Source organism: Coregonus lavaretus, assembly GCF_964263955.1.
Source record: "Coregonus lavaretus genome assembly, chromosome: 13".
NCBI classification, from domain to species: Eukaryota; Metazoa; Chordata; class Actinopteri; order Salmoniformes; family Salmonidae; genus Coregonus; species Coregonus lavaretus.
The window spans coordinates 33,086,295-33,108,800 of record NC_140000.1 but is presented as its reverse complement, the minus strand read 5'-3'; the positions used below and the strand labels follow the sequence as shown (position 1 = coordinate 33,108,800).

Here is a 22,506-nt window from a genome sequence, read left to right as displayed (position 1 = left end):
ATGAATCAGTCGGTCCAGCTCTGACGAATCAGAGCAAGCCCTGGGCCCAGACTGAATGGTTGTACATCTACTGAGCTGTGTGGCGCAGACAAAGACCACCCTTCCATCTGTCAATCTGGTTTAATGCCTGAATAGGCCTGAAAGGAGACGGTTAGAGATACTATACAGGAGCCTTCAGTGCAGAACTCAAATTGCCAGGTCTTTCAACATTGGAAATGGAGCTAAAGGGGAGTCCACAAACGCAATTGATTTAGTTTTTCTGAAGGTCATGATGCCCTGTTGCCTGCCCTGCTTTCCAGTCTGGGATTAACAATATTAGATTAGAGATTTGGTCTATGATGCCCACTAGTGGACAAAGCAGGAAAAACAGGCCTCACTGCAAACTGTAACAGAAACTCCATAAGCAGAAATGTTATCCAAACAACTTGCTAAAATTACAAGTGTGTGTCTATGTATGCACAGGACAGATGGAGACTGACAGAAGAGCAATCATTTTTAAGTATTATATTTATAATGTTACATTATTTCTTAAATATCTATGATAAAAAGGCCCCACCCCTTGCACATTCATGATGATATAGATCTGAAGCTGAGGCCTTAACTCCCCACCATGGTTTAAAAGCAAAAAGAAGATTAAGACTGATTGATACAGATCAAGAAAATGGTGTGTGTCTGGCGGAATTGGGGGTCGAAGGAGCACAGATGGTTCACTGAGGGGGTGGCAGTCCTGAATCAAGGCCAGGGGTGACAGGGCAAGATGGGGGATACAAATATTGGTTAAGGGTATAGATATTGATGCAGGGAATGTTGTTGGGTTAGGACGGTTGGGTTAAGAGTGGGTAAATGGCTCTAGTAGATGCAGTCCAGGGTTGGGCAAGTGTGGTTAAAATGTTCCACGGTTGGGTAAGTGTGGTAAGATGACTATAGGTAGGAGATGGATGCGTGTTCCAGGGTTGAGTTGCGTCAGGGGAGTTCCTCAGAGGTTGTTGTTGTTGAAGATGATCGTAGGGCTGGTAGTGGTTGTAGGGCTGTCTGGGATTCTTTCATTCTCCGTCCCCGTCAATGTCTAAATTAATCCTGGGAAGAGGTGCTGCAGGAGCAGGACGGCTCCCACCACCATGAGGCCACAGAAGAACAGCACCATCCAGATAGGGAAGGATCCTGGGATGGTGGAGATACAGGGAGAGAGATAACGAAGGAGGGTGAGGGAGAAGACAATGCTACTCACAATGCTAAATCAATGCTACCAAATCAGGTTGGTTCTGTTGAAGACAACCACCACTTACTTCGGTTGCGTACAGTGTGCATCTGACAGCGGCTGTCCACAGCCACACTCAACATGGCTGCCTCGTTGTTCCCTTTGAGGCTCTGGCCTTTGGGAGTGTCAGGCAGGAAGGCCAGATCAGTCACCACAATGCCGTGTGACTCCTGCACATAGTACAACTTCTACAGAGACAATGAGACAAGATAAATAGGGAGTTACATGGGGATAAGCTAAGGCAGCTAATTATTTTGTGTGTGTGTGTGTGTGTGTGTGTGTGTCTACCTGTAGTGAAAAGGCGATATAGATTGCTACTGATCCCGTCACTGTCCCAAGGCCGAGAAAGGTTCCAGAGTCACTGTGGAACACAGCGAGAATTTTAAAAAAAAGAGCCATTGACTCCTGGTTAACAGGGAAGAACAAATATCTACTACAATTACATTAACTTAGGGCTAGGCGGTATACCGTATTTTACTATATACTGGTATTGATGCACAGACCGGTTTGGTTTTTTACTTTAACTTCTAGAATGGTATTTCACTGTTTGGTTTGTTAAATGTGATACGCGCAGTTGTTGTTAGACCACGAGATCATTTGCCGACAGTTCACTCTTCAGTCTGCATGGTCAATGCAGCAGATGCAACAATATGTTGATGACAGCGATGCTGCTTTCCACTTTGCTTCTTAATATAAGCGTTCTATAATTACACAAACTAATAGTGTATCTTACTGTCAGCAAACAGCTAGTTTGTCTTTTCTTAGCAAGTTGTAGCTAAAATAATCGTGTTAAACACTAATGCTAATCGCTCGTTAGCTGGCTAGCTAATAACTGTACTGAGTTAGATCAAATGTAGCTAGCTAATACAGCCTGATACCAGTGCTGGTGTAGGCTTAAAATCAGCAGGTTGTTTGTGCAACAGTGTCTATTAAATCAGAGAGCATGAATATGTTAGCTAGCTACATGAAGTAAGAGAAACATGTAATACAGCCAAAGATTATAGGGTTCCACTCCCCTGGGAAACACTGACCAACACTTTGGTTCCTACCCCCTCACAATAACGCCTCCTATTAGTATTCGAATTCTTAAATTCTATGAACGCCTCCCTGGCCTTTTCATTCGTTGTCATGTCAAACACTGTATTCAAAGTGCCCACTATTACATTCTAACTATACGCTCACTGGACAGTTTATTAGGTACACCCAACTAGTACCGGGTTGGACCCCCTTTGCCTCCAGAACAGCCGGAAATCGTCTGGCATGGATTTTACAAGGTGTCGGAAACGTTTGTTGCTCAATTGGTATTAAGGGACCTAATGTGTGCAAGGAAAAATTTCCCCACACCAGTACACCACCAGCTTGTACCGTTGACACCAGGCAGGATGGCTCCATGGATTCTGCTTACATCAAATCCTGACTCTGCCATCAACATGACGCAACAGCATTCGTCGGACCAGGCCATGTTTTTGCACTCCTCAATTGACCAATGTAGGTGATCGCGTGGCCACTGGAGCCGCTTATTCTTATTTTTAGCTGCTAGGAGTGGAACCCGGTGTGGTCGTCTGGTGCAATAGCCCATCCGTGACAAGGATCGACGGGTTGTGCGTTCCGAGATCCCGTTTTGCACACCACTGTTGTACTGCGCTGTTATTTGTTTGTTTGCGTGCACGATTCTTGCCATTTTCCTTCGACCTCTCTCATCAACGAGCTGTTTCACAAAACTGCTGGTGACTGGATGTTTTTTGTTTGTCGCACCATTCTCGGTAAACCTTAGACACTGTCGTGCAAAAAAGTCCAGGAGGGCGGCCGTTTCTGAGATACTGGATCCGGCGTGCCTGGCACCGACAATCATACCACGCTAAAAGTCACTTAGGTCACTCGTTTTGCCCATTCTAACGTTCAATCGAACAGTAACTGAATGCCTCGATGCCGGTCTGCCTGCTTTATATAGCAAGCCACGGCCATGTGACTCACTGTCTGTAGGAGCGATCCATTTTCCTGAACGGGGTGATGTACCTAATAAACTCTACGGTGAGTGTAGAATTCAAATAATCATTCTATTTCCATGATTCCAACAGTTCACCCAAGTGTTTTGATCTAAATCGCAAGTCAAATCACAATTGCAATATTTGGTTAATATGCACATATCATGCAGCCCTATGTGGCAGTGTGGAAATAATCTCAAATGAGATCAACTTTTGGTTGAAGTTTGATTGAACAGTACAAAACAATCAGAATAGAGAAAGCCCCATTGAAATCATTTCGAATGTATGTGTAGCCACCCTAGGGTCATGCTCAACTCATAAAGCAAATGTATAACTTTTATTATTCAAAAATACCATCATAAAGGTGAAGAATATTGTGATATGACATTTTGGCCATATCGCCCAGCCCTACATTTATTACACATTTATTACACAGTAACGTCACAGAGCAATAACTGCAATGAGCAGTTAAGCGACCTTATCTGAGATTAACAAATAAGGCTCTTTCTCAATTCATCTTTGCTCAATTCCTCACATCCTTTCAGATTGTCCTCCTCACCTTCTCAAAATACACTGGAAAAGAAGGTCTGAGGGGAGGGACCTTCTCCTTCTCCAATACGGTTCAGAAGGGGGCGAAGAAATAGGATGCAGGTAATCAAAGAAAGATTAATTGAATCCTAGGTATCCTCTCCATCCTTCCTCACCTGACAGCCAGGGTGGAGATGACCTCAGTGCCGCAGGGGTTCGTCAGCATGGGGAGGAAGTTCTTGCCGTCCCATTTAGAGAGGTAGCATTGTGGAGGTTTTCTGTCTCGTTTGTGGGGGATCTGGACGGTGTAGAGCCTCAGGGCGTCTTTCTGGTCCTCGACTTTTCCAAACCTAAACAGGAGAGAGAAAAAACATAGGTGGTATGATAGTGTGGCTATTGGACCATAGCCATATGTCGGTAATGTAACAGGGTATGTGACAATTCGTAGGAGAAAGGGGTATGTGCTTGCCTGCAAGACATATAGCGGTATGACTTTGCTGCTATCTGAGGCATCTTCTCATGCCAACAGAGGCTCATGGCCAGCTGGTTGCCACTCCATATACTGCAGGCAAAGTCTCGGCCCACTGTCACAAGGTGCTACACAGAAACACAAAATAACACACACAGGTCAGAAAACACTCACCAGTTTAGCGTGTACATTATGTTTATAACCTCTGTATTACTCTGATTCCAACACAGACAGACAGAGGTTATACTTATTAGCTGTTTAGTACCTTGTTATTCGGACTGATGTCCAAGTCTTCAATTTCTCCCTCATGGGCTTTGAAGTCCAACTTCTCTTTTAAGGAGGGGTACTGGTGAGAGAGCAGAGGCATTACAGTCAAGCTCAAAACCTGGAAAGTAACAATTGGGGAGAAGTCTCAACATGGCGGCCATTTTGGCATAACTTCAACTCACCTCCCACACTCTGATGTGTCCGTCTGTCCCGCCAGTCAGTAGGAGGCTGAGGTCGGGACTGAACCTCACACACTTCTGGAGGGGGTCCTGGGGGTTGAGGTCCGACTGCACCTCCCCAAATGTGTCAACAAAGATCTGGGTGGTGTTATCCTTCATCTCGGACACATCAACCCCAGCAGTTCCCTCACTACCCTTTCCCCCTTTCCCAGCTCGTCTCCTAGCTGCGCCCTGCTCACTGCCACCCCCTGCTGGAGAATAAGGGGAATAGTGATGTGTTAATGTAAGGCAGTGTTGCCCAAACATTTTTGTTTTTTCCCTACCACAAACAGACGTGATTGAAATAATCAAAGGTTTGATGATGAATTGATTAGATGAATCAAGTGTGTTAGTGCTAATGTGCAGCCCTTTGGGTCACCAGGACCAGGATTGAGAAACACAGATGTAAGAGATGAAATGTAAGATAGGAATGATGTTACAGTAAATGTATCTGTAAAGATAATTTGAACTTCGTGTATAAAGAGGTTTATAAAAGTGAATGGCAGGTTTTTGGGGGTGTTCCTTCCTTACCATCTTTGGCTGCGGCCTTGCCCCTGGGCTGGCATTGTCTGAAGCGCATGAGGCTGCAGCTGCCATCCTGCCCTGCTGCGATCACGTCCCCGCCTAATGCCAGGTTCATGGTGGCACGCGTGTCTGTGTCATGAGAATGCACCAGGGTGGCACAGTGCTGGTCTCCTACCAACTCCAAACCCAGGAAGTGCTGAAAAAGACAGTCCCAACTTAACTTAGCAAATACTGTACAACATTACTCAGATTGAATTAAATGAAAATAAATGCTGAATCACACAATGTCTATAATGTTTCCGCATTTTCACACTTCCAGAATACACGCAATGTAAAAGGGTGTGAAGACAGAGAAAAGATTAGAAATGTAGAGATTGTGCCCATAGAGCAGAACCATTACATGATCACCTAAACATTCAGTAGCTTACCACTGCATTCTTTATGCCCGTCTTGGAAGAGCCTCCCCCTCCTGCAGTGATCACCCATCCTGTTTTGGGGTCCACTTTGATTGTGTAGAGGGGGAAGGGGGCCCTATACAGGTCTGGCATCCTCCGTTTGCCCATGGCTCTTGCAGGAATCAATCCACTTCACGGCAAATTCCTTCTCTGTAGAAACAGATGCATGAGAAAACAACTCAAAATACAAGACAAAAAACAATAATTACACAACAGTAGCTAGATCCTTGTTTTTAGCAATGCGGGTGTATTTACATACACAAGCGTTGCTTTCAATTGTATTGGGTTGCACAAAACAATCCGTGGGAAGCCAGAAGTTAATTAAAAATGTCGGACAATTTAGGATGTTGCACACACTTGGCTGAACTCGGTGTGCAACATCCTAAGTTGTCCGAAAATGGTGGCGGGAAATTGTGTATTAAACAGTACACATATTTTTCCCGTTTTTTTCCGGCGCCTCGCGATTAAAGCTAGTTGAAAAGGAAAATGATGCCTTTGCAGCCTGAATGGAGGATGCTTTATGTACGGGGGACACAAGTATTTTACTGGGAATGCACATCAATCCTAGCGATGGTGCAGATCTAGCAGCCACTATCAGCTGCCTAGGCTAATGCACACTGGACAGAAAGTCAGTTTGAATTCTACTGAAAGCTATCCTAATGCTTGCCAGAAGATACTGACCCTGCCATTACGCTTGTTTACACTGAGCTGCACTAAGGCCGGAACACAATCATGGTTACATTAAGACACTATGGAGCCGGCGCAAGGTATGGGTCAGAAAACATACCTCAATGCAGGGATGGGATATGCCACTGTACTCCAAATTGTACCTTTATCCACACTGATCCATTGAGAAGATTGAAATACTGCTAGTTTGCCTGGGAAACTGCCCTTTTCATCCTCATGCTAGCTAGCAGTAGCCAACAAAGGAGCTGATTGACACTGACACTGCTATTCCAAAATGGCTGCGGTGGCTACTGCTAGCTAGCATGAGGACGAAAGGTGCAGTTTTCTGGGAAAACTGGCAATATTTCAATCTTCTCGATGGAGCAGTGTGGATAAAGGTAATATTTGGAGTACAGTGGCATATCCCATCCCTGCAATGAGGTACGTTTTCCGACCCATATCTTGCGCAGACTCCAAGGTGGCTTAATGTAACCATGATTGCGTTACGACCTCAGTGTGAACAAGAGTAAAGGTAGGGATGGTATATTCTGCCTGGCAAGCTTGCTACATCGTTTGCTAACTAACTAGAACAGGTTTTGTTCTTTTAATGTTAGCTCGCTAAACATCCCATCGCGAAGTCTTGTTAGCTTGCTAGCTACATAACTTGAAATCTTAGCAATTATCACTGCACAATAAATCTGAAAAAGACAGTTTATCTAGCTAACTAGCTCGTCATCTAAGCTGTTAGCATGCCAGCCAACCATTAGCATTAGCTACTTGAGCATGAATAGTACACTGGGTAGTGGATGCTAGTGTATTTGAGGTCTTGCAAACCCATGTGTAGCAAACTCTACCTGTGTAATCTCCTCCGATTTCTCTTCTGATGCCAATTATTTGAATTAGTTGCCTATTATTCCCATTATGAGCTGTTACTGGCTCCACATATCTAATAAAAATAACGCTAAAGTTGTTAGCTAGCTAGGTAGCCAGCTTTCTACTTCCCTACATACACGTCAGCAGCGTGCAATCTGAGTGATCACGTCATTAAAGACGCCCCTGTATGGACATTAGCAAAGATTTTTTATAACTATCCCAAGATAGACCACAGCCAGTCGTTTCCAACGGGAGAAAATTAATCACAGTGGGCAAAACAAGCAAGGTGGGCAGAGCCAAGCACGAGCTAGCGAGATCCTATTGGTGCGTTCTAGCATGTATTTTCATGCTAGAACGTGTATTTTCATATTTCCGTTAGGGAACGCCTACTCTGTGAAGTGCGCTTGTGCAATAGCTCAATTCGCCATTGCGCTACTAAACAACGCATTTTTATACATTTATTTTTAACTTTGGTAAAGGGTATTGTCTACAAAACTTGGTCCACTCTGTTTGTAACAGATTCTAGTTTGGGGAACTGAAAACTGTATTAAGATCAAATGTTTCATCGATGAGAAAATTGGCAGAATGTCGGCCAAAATCCATCTCACTCCATCTTCGCCCACTGCCAGCCACTGGGCTTCCCCTCATAACCATATTTGGTTGTGAGTGGAAATGCCAACCGGATGCTTCAGATTTATAGATCTGGTGAAACATTTACATTTTAGTCATTTAGCAGACGCTCTTATCCAGAGCGACTTACAATTAGTGAGTGCATACATTTTCATACTGGCCCCCCGTGGGAAGCGAACCCACAACCCTGGCGTTGCAAGCACCATGCTCTACCAACTGAGCTACAGGGGACTCATTGTCTCATTGTTCTGTGACACTGTATTGATTGAACTGTATTGTTGTTGTTTTTTCAGAACACAATAAACATTTTAATAGCATTGCAAAACAACAGACACATATTTGCAAACAACTGTTTTATATAGATGTATTCTATTCTACATAGATCTAAAACCTTCTGTAGATCATGGACAGCAGAAAAGATTTGCACAGGCTTGTATTGGCCAAACAATGTATTGATAAAAACACTGTCCTTGTGCAAATAATCAGTTTCTTCGTTGCCCTCTGTGGCCAATGCCATGGGAAACAATATGCACATCTGATGTTCTATTCTGATTCTGCCCAACAGGGTCATTCAAATAGTTACAGTGTATTAGCTTAATCACATGAGAGGGATGATGAAAGAAATGGTCTCTCTAAAACAATAATGCATTCATAGTGATACTGAGAGCATGATTGTGATATTGTTATAGGACAATATTTATTTATTTATTTATCTAGAGAAAACCCTCACATGATGAGAGACATGGTTAGACACAATAAACAGGCTTAATTTGGCACTCCCTTCCCTTGCCCATTTGTTACTTGGAAGAGATCATTCTGAAAACCGGACTTGTATAATCCGCTTTAGCAAAGCAATCAATTGTTATGCCTTCGAATAAAATCATGACATTACATAATCATGTCAAAGGATGTACCCTAATCCATTGCCTCCCATAATCTGTGTCTAATTTTGCGCACATTTTTTTTTACATTTTAGTCATTTAGCAGACGCTCTTATCCAGAGCGATTTACAGGAGCAATTAGAGTTAAGTGCCTTGCCCAAGGGCACATCGACAGATTTTTCACCTAGTCGGCACTGGCACAACGCACTTAACCACTAAGCTACCTGCCACACCATCGTCATCTGTCCTACCTCAGCCTTTGCTGGTGGTAAAGAGAACTCATTTAATAATTAGTGTTGGCTGTTCTCTGGGGAATTATGTCTCTCCATGGTAACATCAGTCTTGGAATCCAGCAATTAATGAATCACTGTTACAGAGTGTTACCTACAAGCCTGATCTATTCTCGATGGGCTGCATCACTCTAGGCACATATTGGTAGCCTAGGTTAGTAGTAGGTTAATTATCCATGATTAGCATAGCTTCAAAAATATGTTCACATGGGTTCTCGTGGCCTCTAACCTCTGGTTCCTTGACAAAATCCAAATTGATACATCGTGTAATTTTAAAAAAAGAGGCAAACGAAAGATCAAGGGGGGTGGAGCATAGTAACAAGGGAGAGGACAGAGGACCCTGTGATATCGGGTATCACACACCCCAAGCTATAGAGGCATGGATACAGGGGGAAGTATGATTGTTCAATTTGGGCCTGAGAGGCAGGGAGATGTAGTTGATGAGTTTGTTTCCAGTAAAAAAGGTCAATGGTCTGGGTATTGATCACAAGTTCAATACAGGGTTTCAGTGGAATAGTCAATACAGGCCTCATGGCGGTGTCAACGAAAGAAGCCAGTCTCAGGCGGTTTCTGCACGGCCAGTAGGGTTTCTAGGACACAAACAAATGACCAGACACAACAACCTGAACACATCTCATAGTCCAAAAATAATAATAAACAATGATGCCATATGGTGTATGAACAGCCCTGGAGCACCTAGACTATACTCATTCCCTGCTCCTCACACACACTGTTTGGCATTTTACTGCATTGTTCGGAGCTAGTAACAAGAATTTCGCTGCACCCGCTATAAGATTTGCTAAACTGTGTAAGCGACCTTTGATTTTATTTGAAACAGGGTGGGCGTTGTGTGTGAACAAAATAAAACTGATGTTGTGTAGTGGGCTGCTGCTCTTTTTTGGATTATTCAACCCGATGGGGGAACAGCTGTCGATAAGTACTGTACAATTGTTCCCTCCCCAAAGACTGGTTCAAGCGACATGCATATTTCTTTTAGGGTGTTTGTTGGATCCAGGGGTAGGCCCAGGCTTCCAACATTTATTGACAAAATAAAGAGATATAGAAGTAGATCATTTGATGTGATAATGATCAGAGTAAATTAGTGCATTCATACATTCTGGTGGTATGGCCAGGAGGCAGAAAAACAACATGCGAACTATAGTGGCAATTAATCAATAAAATGAAATCAAGTGTCATATTTGAGCATGTTCATCCACTCATAATGAATAACCATAGGCTATTTACATTTAGTTATCCTATTTGGAATTGTCTGTCCCTATTTCTGACTTTGTACATGGGAAGCAAGGGGGGGGGGGGGTCTAAAGAGGGGGACGGGCTTATCCGGGCTAGATAGTGAAGATCGAGGGAGAAAAAGCAGAGCTGTTCGGTGTTTTCTGCAGAAGGCGAGAGTCACCGAGAAAGATCACGAATCCATTGTAGTCTATTACTCGTCGAGGGGACATGTTCAGGTTATTATTATAACAAACACCAAAAATGCACTGTTTTGATTACAAGTGACATCTAATCCTTACAAGAGCGATCACCACCTATAGGATATCGAAAGTGGCTTTTCCATTGCTCGGTAAGCGGATGCAACAATATGCGGATGGTTTTTACAGCATCTGGTACAAAATCTCTGTTCACAGGCGGCATCTTAAAAAGGATAGACAGGAGATCCAAAACGTCGAGTCATTGGAGAATGAAAACGTAAATTGAAAGATCACGTTCATCTTTGGCCATTACCACATGTTAAATGGATACAGAATGGGTAAATAATGACGCTTATTATTTTCAGTCATTCTATCATTTAAATGGGTATGGCAATAGCAGTCCTCTAGCACCTTTTCAAAATAGAAATGTAGCCAAACGATTTAACCATGAAATCGCAGGCAACAAACTCATCAATATGTGTAAATGAGGGCAAGAAATATCATGTCCCTATACTGTAGGCTGGAAAACTGGGTTGCTTAATAATACAGCAAAAAAGACTGTGTTAAGTATTTTAAATGGATAGTCACGATGGTGTCATTTTGGACATCCATTTTACAAGTTCTATCTTTTTTCTCTTTTTCATAGAGCGCAACATGTAGCCTATTTCCTGTGCGCGCTGTAAAATTCAGAAGTCCTGCATAGTGCTCCGGGGATATTATCAACTGAGGACAGAGGCGCAGTTTTCTCAAGATAAATATTGTTAGGGACCGACAGACATTGCTCTCAGTATCAGTCTGTCAACTGCAAAGAAGAAACGAATCTAGGCCTCTTTTGCACAACTTGCACAGGCTGTCCATATTTCCCAGTAATGTTCTTAAAAATCCCTGGGGCCAAATTGAAATTGTAGGCGTTTTTTTCCCCAACGTGGATTGCTGGTCAGGTGTTATCTCAGGTGGAGGGGCCACAATTCATGATCAAACAGCATCCCATATTCTTCACTTCTTTGAGTTTTCACCATGTAAACCCCATGTGAACAATGGTGACAACCTTGATACAATGAATATGGACAGAAGGGTGGCGACGTAAACAAAGTTTTGTATTAGAAAAGAAACAAAGCTACATTATAGCCTCCACTTTATTCTTAGTGAGTTTTCCATGGGCTCACTTGAGGAAAATTAACATGGTCCAGGAGACCCTTTAAATCTCCTTTTGCCTTATGCCTACATTTGGAGAACATTGGATCTGTGGGCAAAGCAAACGTGAGCAAAGCTATTCCAAAGTGCAGGGCCTAACAATCAAGACACTACCTGTGATTTAAAGGACGTTCATGACACCTTAGGGCAAAGGGTTCCGTTTACACACAGGAGAATAAAAGGGAACCTGATGAGCAAGCACGATGTAGGCCTACTTTTGAACATTACAACAGTACCTTGAGGAATTTTACACCTCCTGCAGAACTACAAACAGATTTCCACATTTTTTACAACAAGGTCACAGGAAGAATACAAAACTTAGTCAGCATTCACTATGCCTCGCAACCGGGCCTTCTCAGAGCCGGAGTACTCGGCAGAGTATTCGGCAGATTGCTCTGTGACCCTACCGTCGGACCCGGGCCAGGCCGTGGGGCGCACGCACGAGGTAACGGTTCGCAGCCAAGGGTGCTGCCTCTGCCTCCCACGCTTCATGCGCCTCACCTTTGCACCCGAGTCATTGGAGAACCTCTATCAGACCTATTTCCGGCGGCAGCGACACGAAACCCTGCTGGTTCTGGTTGTGTTTGCTGCCCTGTTTGACAGCTACATCATCGTCATGTGCGCCGTGGTCTACACAGGCGAAAAGCTGGCCTCTGTGGTGGTGGCATCAGTGGGCCTGGCATCAGACATCCTACTCTATGTGTTGTGCCGTTACGGCCTCCTACCCGACCGCATCTCGCGACGTGTGGTGCCCTACGCTCTGTGGGTGCTCATAGCGGCCCAGATCTTCTGCTACCTGGGCCTGAACTATGCCCGCTTCCACCAGGCCAGCGACACGGTGGGCTGGCAGGCCTTCTTTAGCTTCTCCTTCTTCCTGACACTGCCCCTGCGGCTCACGCCCATCGTGCTGATCACATCTGTGTCATGCGGGGTCCACACCCTGGTGCTGGGGGTCACCATCGCTCAGCAGCAGCAGGAGGACATCCAGGCGGCTGCCCTCGGGAGACAGGTGAGAGTGGGGATGAGGACACACCTTGGGTGGGAGTTGAGTTGCAGGGGGAGTGAGAGTGGGTGAGGGGGATTGAAGCTGCAGGTAGAGTGGAAGACGGGTAAGAGTGGGGGCTGAGGCTGAGGACACTTTCAGGAGGGGAAGGAAGTTGCAGGTGGAGAGGGAGACGGGCGAGAGTGGTTCAGGAACAGCTGGGGTGGGTGGACACATAGGAGTTGGATGAAGTTGCAGGTGGAGTTGGAGACAGGCAGGTGTGTGGGGGGTGGAGTGGGGTGGGGTGGGGGGATGATGAGTAAGGTAGATGGTAGGGTGGCAGGTATAGAGAGGTGAACAGATCTTGTAAAGTAGCTCATAAAAGAAAATAACTAGGAACAGTGCCACATGCCATACTTGCAACTCAAGGAATGATGAGCAATTACTAGGGTATATACAGCACATTTAATAAGAGGCTAGATATTGTTAGAATGACAGTGCAGGTAAGTCATGCTAGCTTTCCTGATCACATCAAATGGTGTGTTGAAATAATTTCATCATGCAGAAGCTCAGAAGATTAGCCTCCAGTCTATGTACTATTTATGTCACATTATGTCCTGTAATTGTCTTACAGTATCTACAATGAATAGGCATTACTGATGAGTCCGCAAACAGGCTGAATGTATCAAATGTTTTGGTGACAGAGCAGAGGCTGAGAATAGACTGAGGTTTCAGTGTCTCCTACCAACTAAAAAGCCTCTGTGGTTTCGTCATTTGTCTATATTTGATATTTTAGAGGCCGTTCTCTTGTTTGACATCAATACTGTTCAAATGGTCCACAGTTTTTGGTTCTCAGTATGCTCATGTCTTCTTTATCATAAAGTCACATTAATCCAATGAGAGGCAGGCAGCCCACTATAAGGCCAGCCACCCTATCGGAGCATCAATCTGAGCAAATCTAAATGTTATTCAATGACAAAACATTTTAGGGAACAGTGCAGTATCCAAACTTTGTTTAAAATTTAACTAATCAGCAGCCACCTTACTGCAACCTATAAGAGTTTGGTAATGGTTTATAGTGCCGGTTTCTTTTTGCCCGTCTGCCACATTCATGGCTGCAGAAAGTCAGTAAGATACCACTAGCCTAGGTCATGATAAGTCTACACAAGGGTCCTCACCACAGGTTTCAAAGTGTGTGTGCGTGCATCGGTGTGTCAAATCAAATGTGTATTTGTCACATGCTTCGTAAACAACAGGTGTAGACTAACAGTGAAAGGCTTACTGTGCGTGCCTGTTTGTGTGTTTGTTATAGTGCAGGTGTTGTGTAAATTTTTGTGTGTGTGTCTAATGACTCTGTGGTGTTCTCCAGCTGCTGGCCAACATAGTGATCTATGTGTGTGCCATCACTGTGGGTGTCATGTCCTACTACATGGCAGACCGGAAACACCGCAAGGCCTTCCTGGAAGCACGGCAGTCCCTGGAGGTCAAACTCAATCTGGAGGAACAGAGCCAGCAACAGGTGGGACTGACAGACTGAGAGAGGGAGGGAGGGGGTGTTGGTAAAAACATATGGCGGGAGGACAGAGGGGAATACACAATATAGGGCAGGAGACAACATGTGCAGAGAGAGAAAAGTGACAGAGGGTGATAGGTTAGAGAGTGGGTTGCAGTGCCAGAGTAGTGCCCTGGTTTGAATGTACACTACCGTTCAAAAGTTTGGGGTCACTTAGAAATCTCCTTGTTTTCGAAATAACATTATTTTTTTTTGGCCATTAAAATAACATCAAATTGATCAGAAATACAGTGTAGACATTGTTAATGTTATAAATGGCTGTTGAAGCTGGAAACGGCTGATTTTTAATGGAATATCTACATAGGCGTACAGAGGCCCATTATCAGCAACCATCAGTCCTGTGTTCCAATGGCACGTTGTGTTTGCTAATCCAAGTTTATCATTTTAAAAGGCTAATTGATCATTAGAAAACCTTTTTGCAATTATGTTAGCACAGCTGAAAACTGTTGTGCTGATTAAAGAAGCAATAAAACTGGCCTAAGTGACCCAAAACGTTTGAACGGTAGTGTATGTGATTGTGATTCAGACCTGTTTTGTTTATGTTAAAGCCCAAGGGAATTTAAACACAATTCTCAGTATCTACAGCTCCATTTGATCTACTGTTACTGTACACTTACACTAAGCTAGTTAAGTGTGTGTGCGTGCGTGCGTGTGTGTGTGTGCTTGTGCATATTTTGTATGTCTGTTTGAGTTAGGACTGTGTCAGCAGTCATTTCCCCTTCCTCCCCCTGTCTCACAGCTGTGGCCATTGGGCATTCTTGATTGCTACTATTTATGGAACAGACGGTTACTGCTATAGAGAGCTGAGAAAGAGGGAGAGGGCTTAGAGGAAAGGGGTGATTATGGAGGAAGGGAAGGAGGGAGCAAAGGTGTGTGTGTGTGTGTGTGTGTGTGTGTGAGAGCGAGGAAAGAGAGAGAGAAAGAGAGAGAGAAGGGCTGATAAGACCATGAGAGGAGAAACTCCCAGAATACTAATGGAGAAGCATGGGCTGCTGGGAGACAAGGGCCGCCAGCCAATCAAGGAGCATCCGGTCGCTGCAGGTTACCATGGCGACCAGCCTCCTGAGACGATGTCCGCAGTAATCACTCTGCTGACTCGCTTGCCCATTTTTTTTTATCTCTCTCCTTCAGGTTTTGATAAGAACGTAGAAAACCCTGCCACGTTATTTGTTTTCCTCCCTCCACGTGTGTGTGTGTACTCAAGGCTTTTGTTTGCCTGATGTGTTTGTATTTTCCGATGTTTATGTTTCTGGTCTTGGGTCATCAAGGGTGGAATCTGTTCAGATAGCCTTACGTAGCGATGAGTGATAGTTTTAGGCCAATCAGACTTGTGAATAGGGACAGCTTTTAACAGGGAGAAAAGTTATAGGCCGATATTTTGGCTGACCATTATACCATGTCTATGAACTGTGTAATATGTGATTATATATCATGTTTGTACGTTGGATGATTTTATTTTTTATTTAACCTTTATTTTATCAGGGAGTCATACTGAGACCAATGACTCTTTTACAGATGAGCCCTGAATTACATAAATTACAGAAAATACACATCAAAATGTAAGCAGAAAGAAAAACACGGTCAGAAAAAACAAACACATTCATCAGTAATATGGTTCTCAATCAGCTTTCTGAATTTCCCTAGAGGCACCAAAATATCAAATTTAAGAACATTTTGAAGATTGTTCTACAAATAAGGTGCAAGGAAACTAAAAGCTGATTTACCTAACTCAGTAGCAACCAAAGGAATTTCCAGAGTTAGCCATCCCTGAGACCGGGTGTGGTAACTCATATGTCTAAAGTTTAGTAAAGAAGTTAGGTACAGTGGGACTTGTTGTAAAAGGGCTTTCTAAATAAAAACATAGCAATGTATCAACCTACATGACATCAAAGAGGTCCAACCAACTTTCTGTCGGACCCCAGTAAGACTACCTGTTGCTAATGGGGATCCAAATAAATGAAAAAAAAAAATGCAATAATGAGTACAAAAATTGTCGCCCGTAATAAAGCACAGTGTGCTATGATAAACTGCATCTAACAGCTTTAATGAAGTGGCAGCTGACTTCATATACAGTGGGGGGGAAAAGTATTTAGTCAGCCACCAATTGTGCAAGTTCTCCCACTTAAAAAGATGAGAGGCCTGTAATTTTCATCATAGGTACACGTCAATTATGACAGACAAAATGAGAAAAAGAAATCCAGAAAATCACATTGTAGGATTTTTTATGAATTTATTTGCAAATTATGGTGGAAAATACGTTTTTGGTCAATAACAAAAGTTTCTCAATACTTTGTTATATACCCTTTATTGGCAATGACACAGGTCAAACATTTTCTGTAAGTCTTCACAAGGTATTCACACACTGTTGCTGGTATTTTGGCCCATTCCTCCATGCAGATCTCCTCTAGAGCAGTGATGTTTTGGGGCTGTCGCTGGGCAACACGGACTTTCAACTCCCTCCAAAGATTTTCTATGGGGTTGAGATCTGGAGACTGGCTAGGCCACTCCAGGACCTTGAAATGCTTCTTACGAAGCCACTCCTTCGTTGCCCGGGCGGTGTGTTTGGGATCATTGTCATGCTGAAAGACCCAGCCACGTTTCATCTTCAATGCCCTTGCTGATGAAGGAGGTTTTCACTCAAAATCTCACGATACATGGCCCCATTCATTCTTTTCTTTACACGGATCAGTCGTCCTGGTCCCTTTGCAGAAAAACAGCCCCAAAGCATGATGTTTCCACCCCCATGCTTCACAGTAGGTATGGTGTTCTTTGGATGCTACTCAGCATTCTTTGTCCTCCAAACACGACGAGTTGAGTTTTTACCAAAAAGTTCTATTTTGGTTTCATCTGACCATATGACATTCTCCCAATCCTCTTCTGGATCATCCAAATGCACTCTAGCAAACTTCAGACGGGCCTGGACATGTACTGGCTTAAGCAGGGGGACACGTCTGCACTGCAGGATTTGAGTCCCTGGCGGCGTAGTGTGTTACTGATGGTAGGCTTTGTTACTTTGGTCCCAGCTCTCTGCAGGTCATTCACTAGGTCCCCGCGTGTGGTTCTGGGATTTTTGCTCACCGTTCTTGTGATCATTTTGACCCCACGGGGTGAGATCTTGCGTGGAGCCCCAGATCGAGGGAGATTATCAGTGGTCTTGTATGTCTTCCATTTCCTAATAATTGCTCCCACAGTTGATTTCTTCAAACCAAGCTGCTTACCTATTGCAGATTCAGTCTTCCCAGCCTGGTGCAGGTCTACAATTTTGTTTCTGGTGTCCTTTGACAGCTCTTTGGTCTTGGCCATAGTGGAGTTTGGAGTGTGACTGTTTGAGGTTGTGGACAGGTGTCTTTTATACTGATAACAAGTTCAAACAGGTGCCATTAATACAGGTAACGAGTGGAGGACAGAGGAGCCTCTTAAAGAAGAAGTTACAGGTCTGTGAGAGCCAGAAATCTTGCTTGTTTGCAGGTGACCAAATACTTATTTTCCACCATAATTTGCAAATAAATTCATTAAGAATCCTACAATGTGATTTTCTGGATTTTTTTTCTCAATTTGTCTGTCATAGTTGACGTGTACCTATGATGAAAATTACAGGCCTCTCTCATCTTTTTAAGTGGGAGAACTTGCACAATTGGTGGCTGACTAAATACTTTTTTTCCCACTGTAAATGATGTCGCCATAGTCTAGGACCGATAGGAACGTTGACTGAATAATCTGCTTTCTACTATTTAGTGAGAGGCAGGACCTATTTCTATTGAAGAAGCCAACTTTTATTCTTAGCTTCTTAACTCATCAATATGCTATCAAGACAGCTTTAAATCTATCCAGATAACCAGATATTTGTAAGCAGGGTCACAATCAATATGGACACCATCCAAATTACACGCTTAAATCATCAGAGTTATTTTTATGTGCTCTAGAGAACAACATATACTTAGTTTTACCTGCACTCTGTACTAATTCCAGGTCAAGGTTTTTCCGTAATACAATGAAGGCAGACTGTAGTTCAAATCGAGCCTGGTTGTCACGGTCGTCGTTAATAGAGGAAGCGGACCAAAGCGCAGCGTGTCCAAGAAACATGACTTTATTTAAATAACGTAACCAAAACAAAAGACGACTCAATGAAGTCCAACAGTAACACTGACTGAAAAGGAACAAAAACCCACAAACCAAGGAGAAACCACACAGTTTAAATATGGCTCCCAATCAGAGATAACGAGCCGACAGCTGACACTCGTTACCTCCGATTGGGAGTCATATGACTAATCAAGAACAATCACCAAACATAGAAATGAACAACTAGAATACCCAACATAGAAATACACCCAAACAATGAAAATGAACAACCCTGGCTCAATAATCAAAGTCCATGGAGCCAGAGTGTCACAGTACCCCCCCCTAAAGGTGCGAACTCCGGGCGCACCAGCATACAGTCTAGGGGAGGGTCTGGGTGGGCGTCTGTCCATGGTGGCGGCTCTGGCCCAGGTCGTGGTCCCCACCCCACCTTAGTCACTATCCGCTTCCGTAGCCCCCTCCACCTGACCACCCCCCAATTAAACCCCACTGGATTAAGGGGCGGCACCGGACTAAGGGGCAGCACCGGACTAAGGGGCAGCACCGGACTAAGGGACAGTACCTGACTAAGGGGCAGCACCGGACTGAATGGCGGATCCTGGCTGGCTGGCTTTGGCGGATCCTGGCTGGACGGCTCTGGCGGATCCTGGCTGGACGGCTCTGGCGGATCCTGGCTGGCGGAAGGCTCTGGCTGATCCTGTCTGGCGGAAGGCTCTGGCTGATCCTGTCTGGCGGAAGGCTCTGGCTGATCCTGTCTGGCGGAAGGCTCTGGCTGATCCTGTCTGGCGGAAGGCTCTGGCTGATCCTGTCTGGCGGAAGGCTCTGGCTGATCCTGTCTGGCGGAAGGCTCTGGCTGCTCCTGTCTGGCGGAGAGCTCTAGCGGCTCCGGTCTGGCGGACGGCTCTGAAGGCTCATGGCAGACGGGCGGCTTTGCAGGCTCAGTACAGACGGGCAGTTCCTGCGGCGCTTGGCAGACGGACAGTTCAGACGGCGTTGGGCAGACGGGCAGTTCAGACGGCGTTGGGCAGACGGACAGTTCAGGCCCCGTTGGGCAGACGGCAGACTCTGGCCGTCTGAGGCGCATCGTAGGCCTGGTGCGTGGTGCCGGAACAGGAGGTACCGGGCTGAGGACACGCATCTCAGGGCTAGTGCGGGGAGAAGCAACAGGGCATGCTGGACCCTGGGGACGCACCGTAGGCCTGATGCGTGGTGCCGGAACTGGAGGTACCGGGCTGAGGACACGCATCTCAGGGCTAGTGCGGGAAGCAGCAACAGGGCATGCTTGGCCCTGGGGACGCACCGTAGGCCTGATGCGTGGTGCCGGAACTGGAGGTACCGGGCTGAGGACACGCATCTCAGGGCTAGTGCGGAGAGCAACAACAGGACGCACAGGACTCTGGGGACACACAGGAGGCTTGGTGCGTGGTGTCTGCACTGGTGGTAAAAGGCTGGAGACACGCACCATAGAGCCAGTGCGTGGAGGAGACACAGGGCTCTGAAGACGCACTGGAAACCTGGTGCGTGGTGTAGGTACTGGTGGTACTGGGCTGGAGCGAGGAGGTGGTACCGGAAATACCGGACCGTGCAGGCGTACTGGCTCCCTTGAGCACTGAGCCTGCCCAACCTTCCCTGGGTTGATGCTCCCCGTCGCCCGACCAGTACGGGGAGGTGTAATAACCCGCACCGGCCTATGTGGGCGAACCGGGAACACCATGCGCAAGGCTGGTGCCATGTACGCCGGCCCGAGGAGACGCACTGGTGACCAGCTGCGTGGGACCGGCTTCATGACATCCGGCTCAACACTCAATCTAGCCCGGCCGATACGTGGAGCTGGACTGTACCGAACCGGGCTATGCCTGCGTACAGGAGACACCATGCGCTCAACTGCGTAACACGGTGTCTGCCCGTACTCTCGCTCTCCACGGTCAGTCCAGGGAGTAGGCGCAGGTCTCCTACCTGACTTCGCCATACTCCCTCTTAGCCCCCCCCCAAGAAATTCTTGGGTAGTACCCACAGGCTTCCAGTCTTGCCTCCGTGCTGCCTCCTCATATCGCCGCCTCTCGGCTTTAGCTGCCTCCAGCTCTTCACGAGGACGGCGATATTCTCCCGGTTGTGCCCAAGGCCCCTTACCATCCAGAATCTCCTCCCATGTCCATGAATCCTTTATGGGTGGATATAAATCCTGTGTAGGTGGATCCTGTTGCCGCTTGACACGCCGCTTGGTCCTTTTAAGGTGGGTTTTTCTGTCACGGTCGTCGTTAATAGAGGAAGCGGACCAAAGCGCAGCGTGTCCAAGAAACATGACTTTATTTAAATAACGTAACCAAAACAAAAGACGACTCAATGAAGTCCAACAGTAACACTGACTGAAAAGGAACAAAAACCCACAAACCAAGGAGAAACCACACAGTTTAAATATGGCTCCCAATCAGAGATAACGAGCCGACAGCTGACACTCGTTACCTCCGATTGGGAGTCATATGACTAATCAAGAACAATCACCAAACATAGAAATGAACAACTAGAATACCCAACATAGAAATACACCCAAACAATGAAAATGAACAACCCTGGCTCAATAATCAAAGTCCATGGAGCCAGAGTGTCACACTGGTCAACTGTGGGGACAATAGCACACAACAGTATCATCGACATACAAATGCAGGTACATTTTTTTTTTGTCGGTATTGTTAATGTAAAAAGTACAGGACCAGAATCGACCCCAGTAGGACACCTTTAGTAATATCCAGGAAACCTTATTTAACACCATCAGTAGATACACATTGAGTTTTTTCTGTCAAGTATTTTTTAAACCAGTTACATGCAATCTGGTCTAGGTCAATTGAGGAAAGCCTCTGAATTAGCAATGAGTGATCAACAGTATCGAAAGCCTTTGACAGGTCAATGTTGCCTTTTATCCATACAGTTAACCACATAATTTATAACAAGGGATGTTGCAGAGATAGGGCTATGACCTGGTCTAAAACCCAACTGATGTACATTTAGAATACATTTCAAAAATAAGAAAGATCTTAGCTGAGAATTAATCAAGGATTCTAATATTTTAGCTAGGCAAGAAAGTTTAGAAATAGGTTGATCAATTATTTAGGTCACAAGGGTCACCACCTTTGTGAAGGGGGAGTACACGGGCCGCCTTCCAAACCTTGGGGATAGTACCAGATATAATTGTCAGGTTAAAAATATGTGTTAATGATTCAGTAATCGGGGGCAGAGAGCTGCAGCAAAAATGGATCAAGAATATCAGCCCCAGTGGATTTTTTTTAAAAACCAGTCTTAAGCAAGGCATCTGGGCACATCACAGATAGTAAATTGTTGAAATGAAAACAAAGATTCACTAGAAGTTGATGGGTTAGCCATCAAGTCAGCTAGAGGCTGGCAGAGGAAGAGTAGTTGATTGACTGACCAGGGTCAATTAAACCACCATTTCTCGCAAATAATAAGCCTGCCAAGATAAAATTATGATTAAAAGCATCACTTATCCCATTCTTCTCAACTATGATGCCAGAGTCAGACAGGACTTGCTTAGGCAGGGAAGAAGGGGAATTTGTACGTTTCAGTGCATTTACTGTTTTCCAAAATTTTTGATCACCAGCAGAGTCGGAGATAGAGTTTAAAAAGTAGCTTGATTTTAGCTTTCTTAATCGAGATAGTACATCTGTTTCGCAATTGTCTGAGAGATTGCCAGTCCGTTTTCCTTGCTTTGGCCTGATTTCTCATCTGAATGAGCTCAGATAGCTCTGAAGATCTAACCCTTGATTTTCTATCTTTGACTCTGAATTGTTTAAAAGGGGCTTGTTTATCTGTTTGAGGAATAAATATGGAGGAGACATTTTCTAGAGCCAACTCTGGGTCAGGAATAAAGGAGACAGTGGCTAAATCAGAGTAGGAGCATGTAAAAACCCTTGAGGAGGAAACTTTAAAAAAACAAATGTATCTTAATTCAACAAGGATTAGTATTTTGCGGTTTCGTATCTCTAATACATACCATGGGATGTGATTGTCACATGTACAGTGCATTTGGAAAGTATTCAGACCCCTTGACTTTTTCCTCATTTTGTTACGCTACAGCCTTATTTTAAAATGGATTAAATTGTTGTTTTTTTCTCATCTATCTACACACAATACCCCATAATGACAAATCAAAAACAGGTTTTTAGATTTGTTTGCAAATTTATAGAAAATAC

General features: G+C 44.8%; 2 protein-coding genes across 5 annotated transcripts in view; one reads left to right on the top strand and one right to left on the bottom strand.

The window, feature by feature from the left end:
• Nucleotides 1-489: 489 nt before the first annotated feature.
• Nucleotides 490-7,392, bottom strand: LOC311139918 (guanine nucleotide-exchange factor SEC12-like). 2 transcript variants are annotated; one of them, XM_084174918.1, is made up of 10 exons: nt 7,226-7,392; nt 5,679-5,855; nt 5,257-5,446; nt 4,690-4,937; nt 4,506-4,586; nt 4,241-4,368; nt 3,948-4,121; nt 1,547-1,619; nt 1,287-1,446; nt 490-1,161 (listed from the first exon to the last, which is right to left on the bottom strand). In XM_084174918.1, exons 2-10 carry the CDS (start codon nt 5,811-5,813, stop codon nt 1,067-1,069), a joined length of 1,284 nt encoding a protein of 427 aa, XP_084031044.1. In that variant the 5' UTR covers nt 5,814-5,855; nt 7,226-7,392; the 3' UTR covers nt 490-1,066. The 2 variants fall into 2 exon arrangements, with proteins under 2 accessions (XP_084031044.1, XP_084031045.1); XM_084174919.1 differs by having other exon boundaries at nt 4,690-4,934; nt 7,226-7,314.
• A 3,028-nt stretch (nt 7,393-10,420) lies between these two features.
• The window catches only part of LOC311140654 (adenylate cyclase type 3-like), a 33,802-nt gene continuing 21,716 nt past the window's right edge, over nt 10,421-22,506 (top strand). Inside the window, exons 1-3 of one of the 3 annotated variants that reach the window (XM_084175802.1) lie at nt 10,421-10,627; nt 11,122-12,678; nt 14,021-14,170. In XM_084175802.1, coding sequence (XP_084031928.1) covers nt 12,004-12,678; nt 14,021-14,170 — 825 coding nt within the window. In that variant the 5' untranslated portion in view covers nt 10,421-10,627; nt 11,122-12,003. Of the gene's footprint in view, nt 12,679-14,020; nt 14,171-22,506 lie in introns of all 3 variants that reach the window. The other 2 variants (XM_084175801.1, XM_084175803.1) reach the window with 2 other exon arrangements.

What these genes read in the sequence shown, in the direction of transcription:
- LOC311139918 (XM_084174918.1), bottom strand. Translation starts at nt 5,813, where the DNA reads ATGGGCAAACGGAGGATGCCAGACCTGTATAGGGCCCCCTTCCCCCTC. An exon ending in GACACATCAGAGTGTGGGAG is followed by an intron (nt 4,587 to 4,689) that starts GTGAGTTGAAGT and finishes CTCTCTCACCAG; the next exon opens with TACCCCTCCTTAAAAGAGAA. An exon ending in ATCTCCACCCTGGCTGTCAG is followed by an intron (nt 1,620 to 3,947) that starts GTGAGGAAGGAT and finishes TGTGTTCCACAG; the next exon opens with TGACTCTGGAACCTTTCTCG.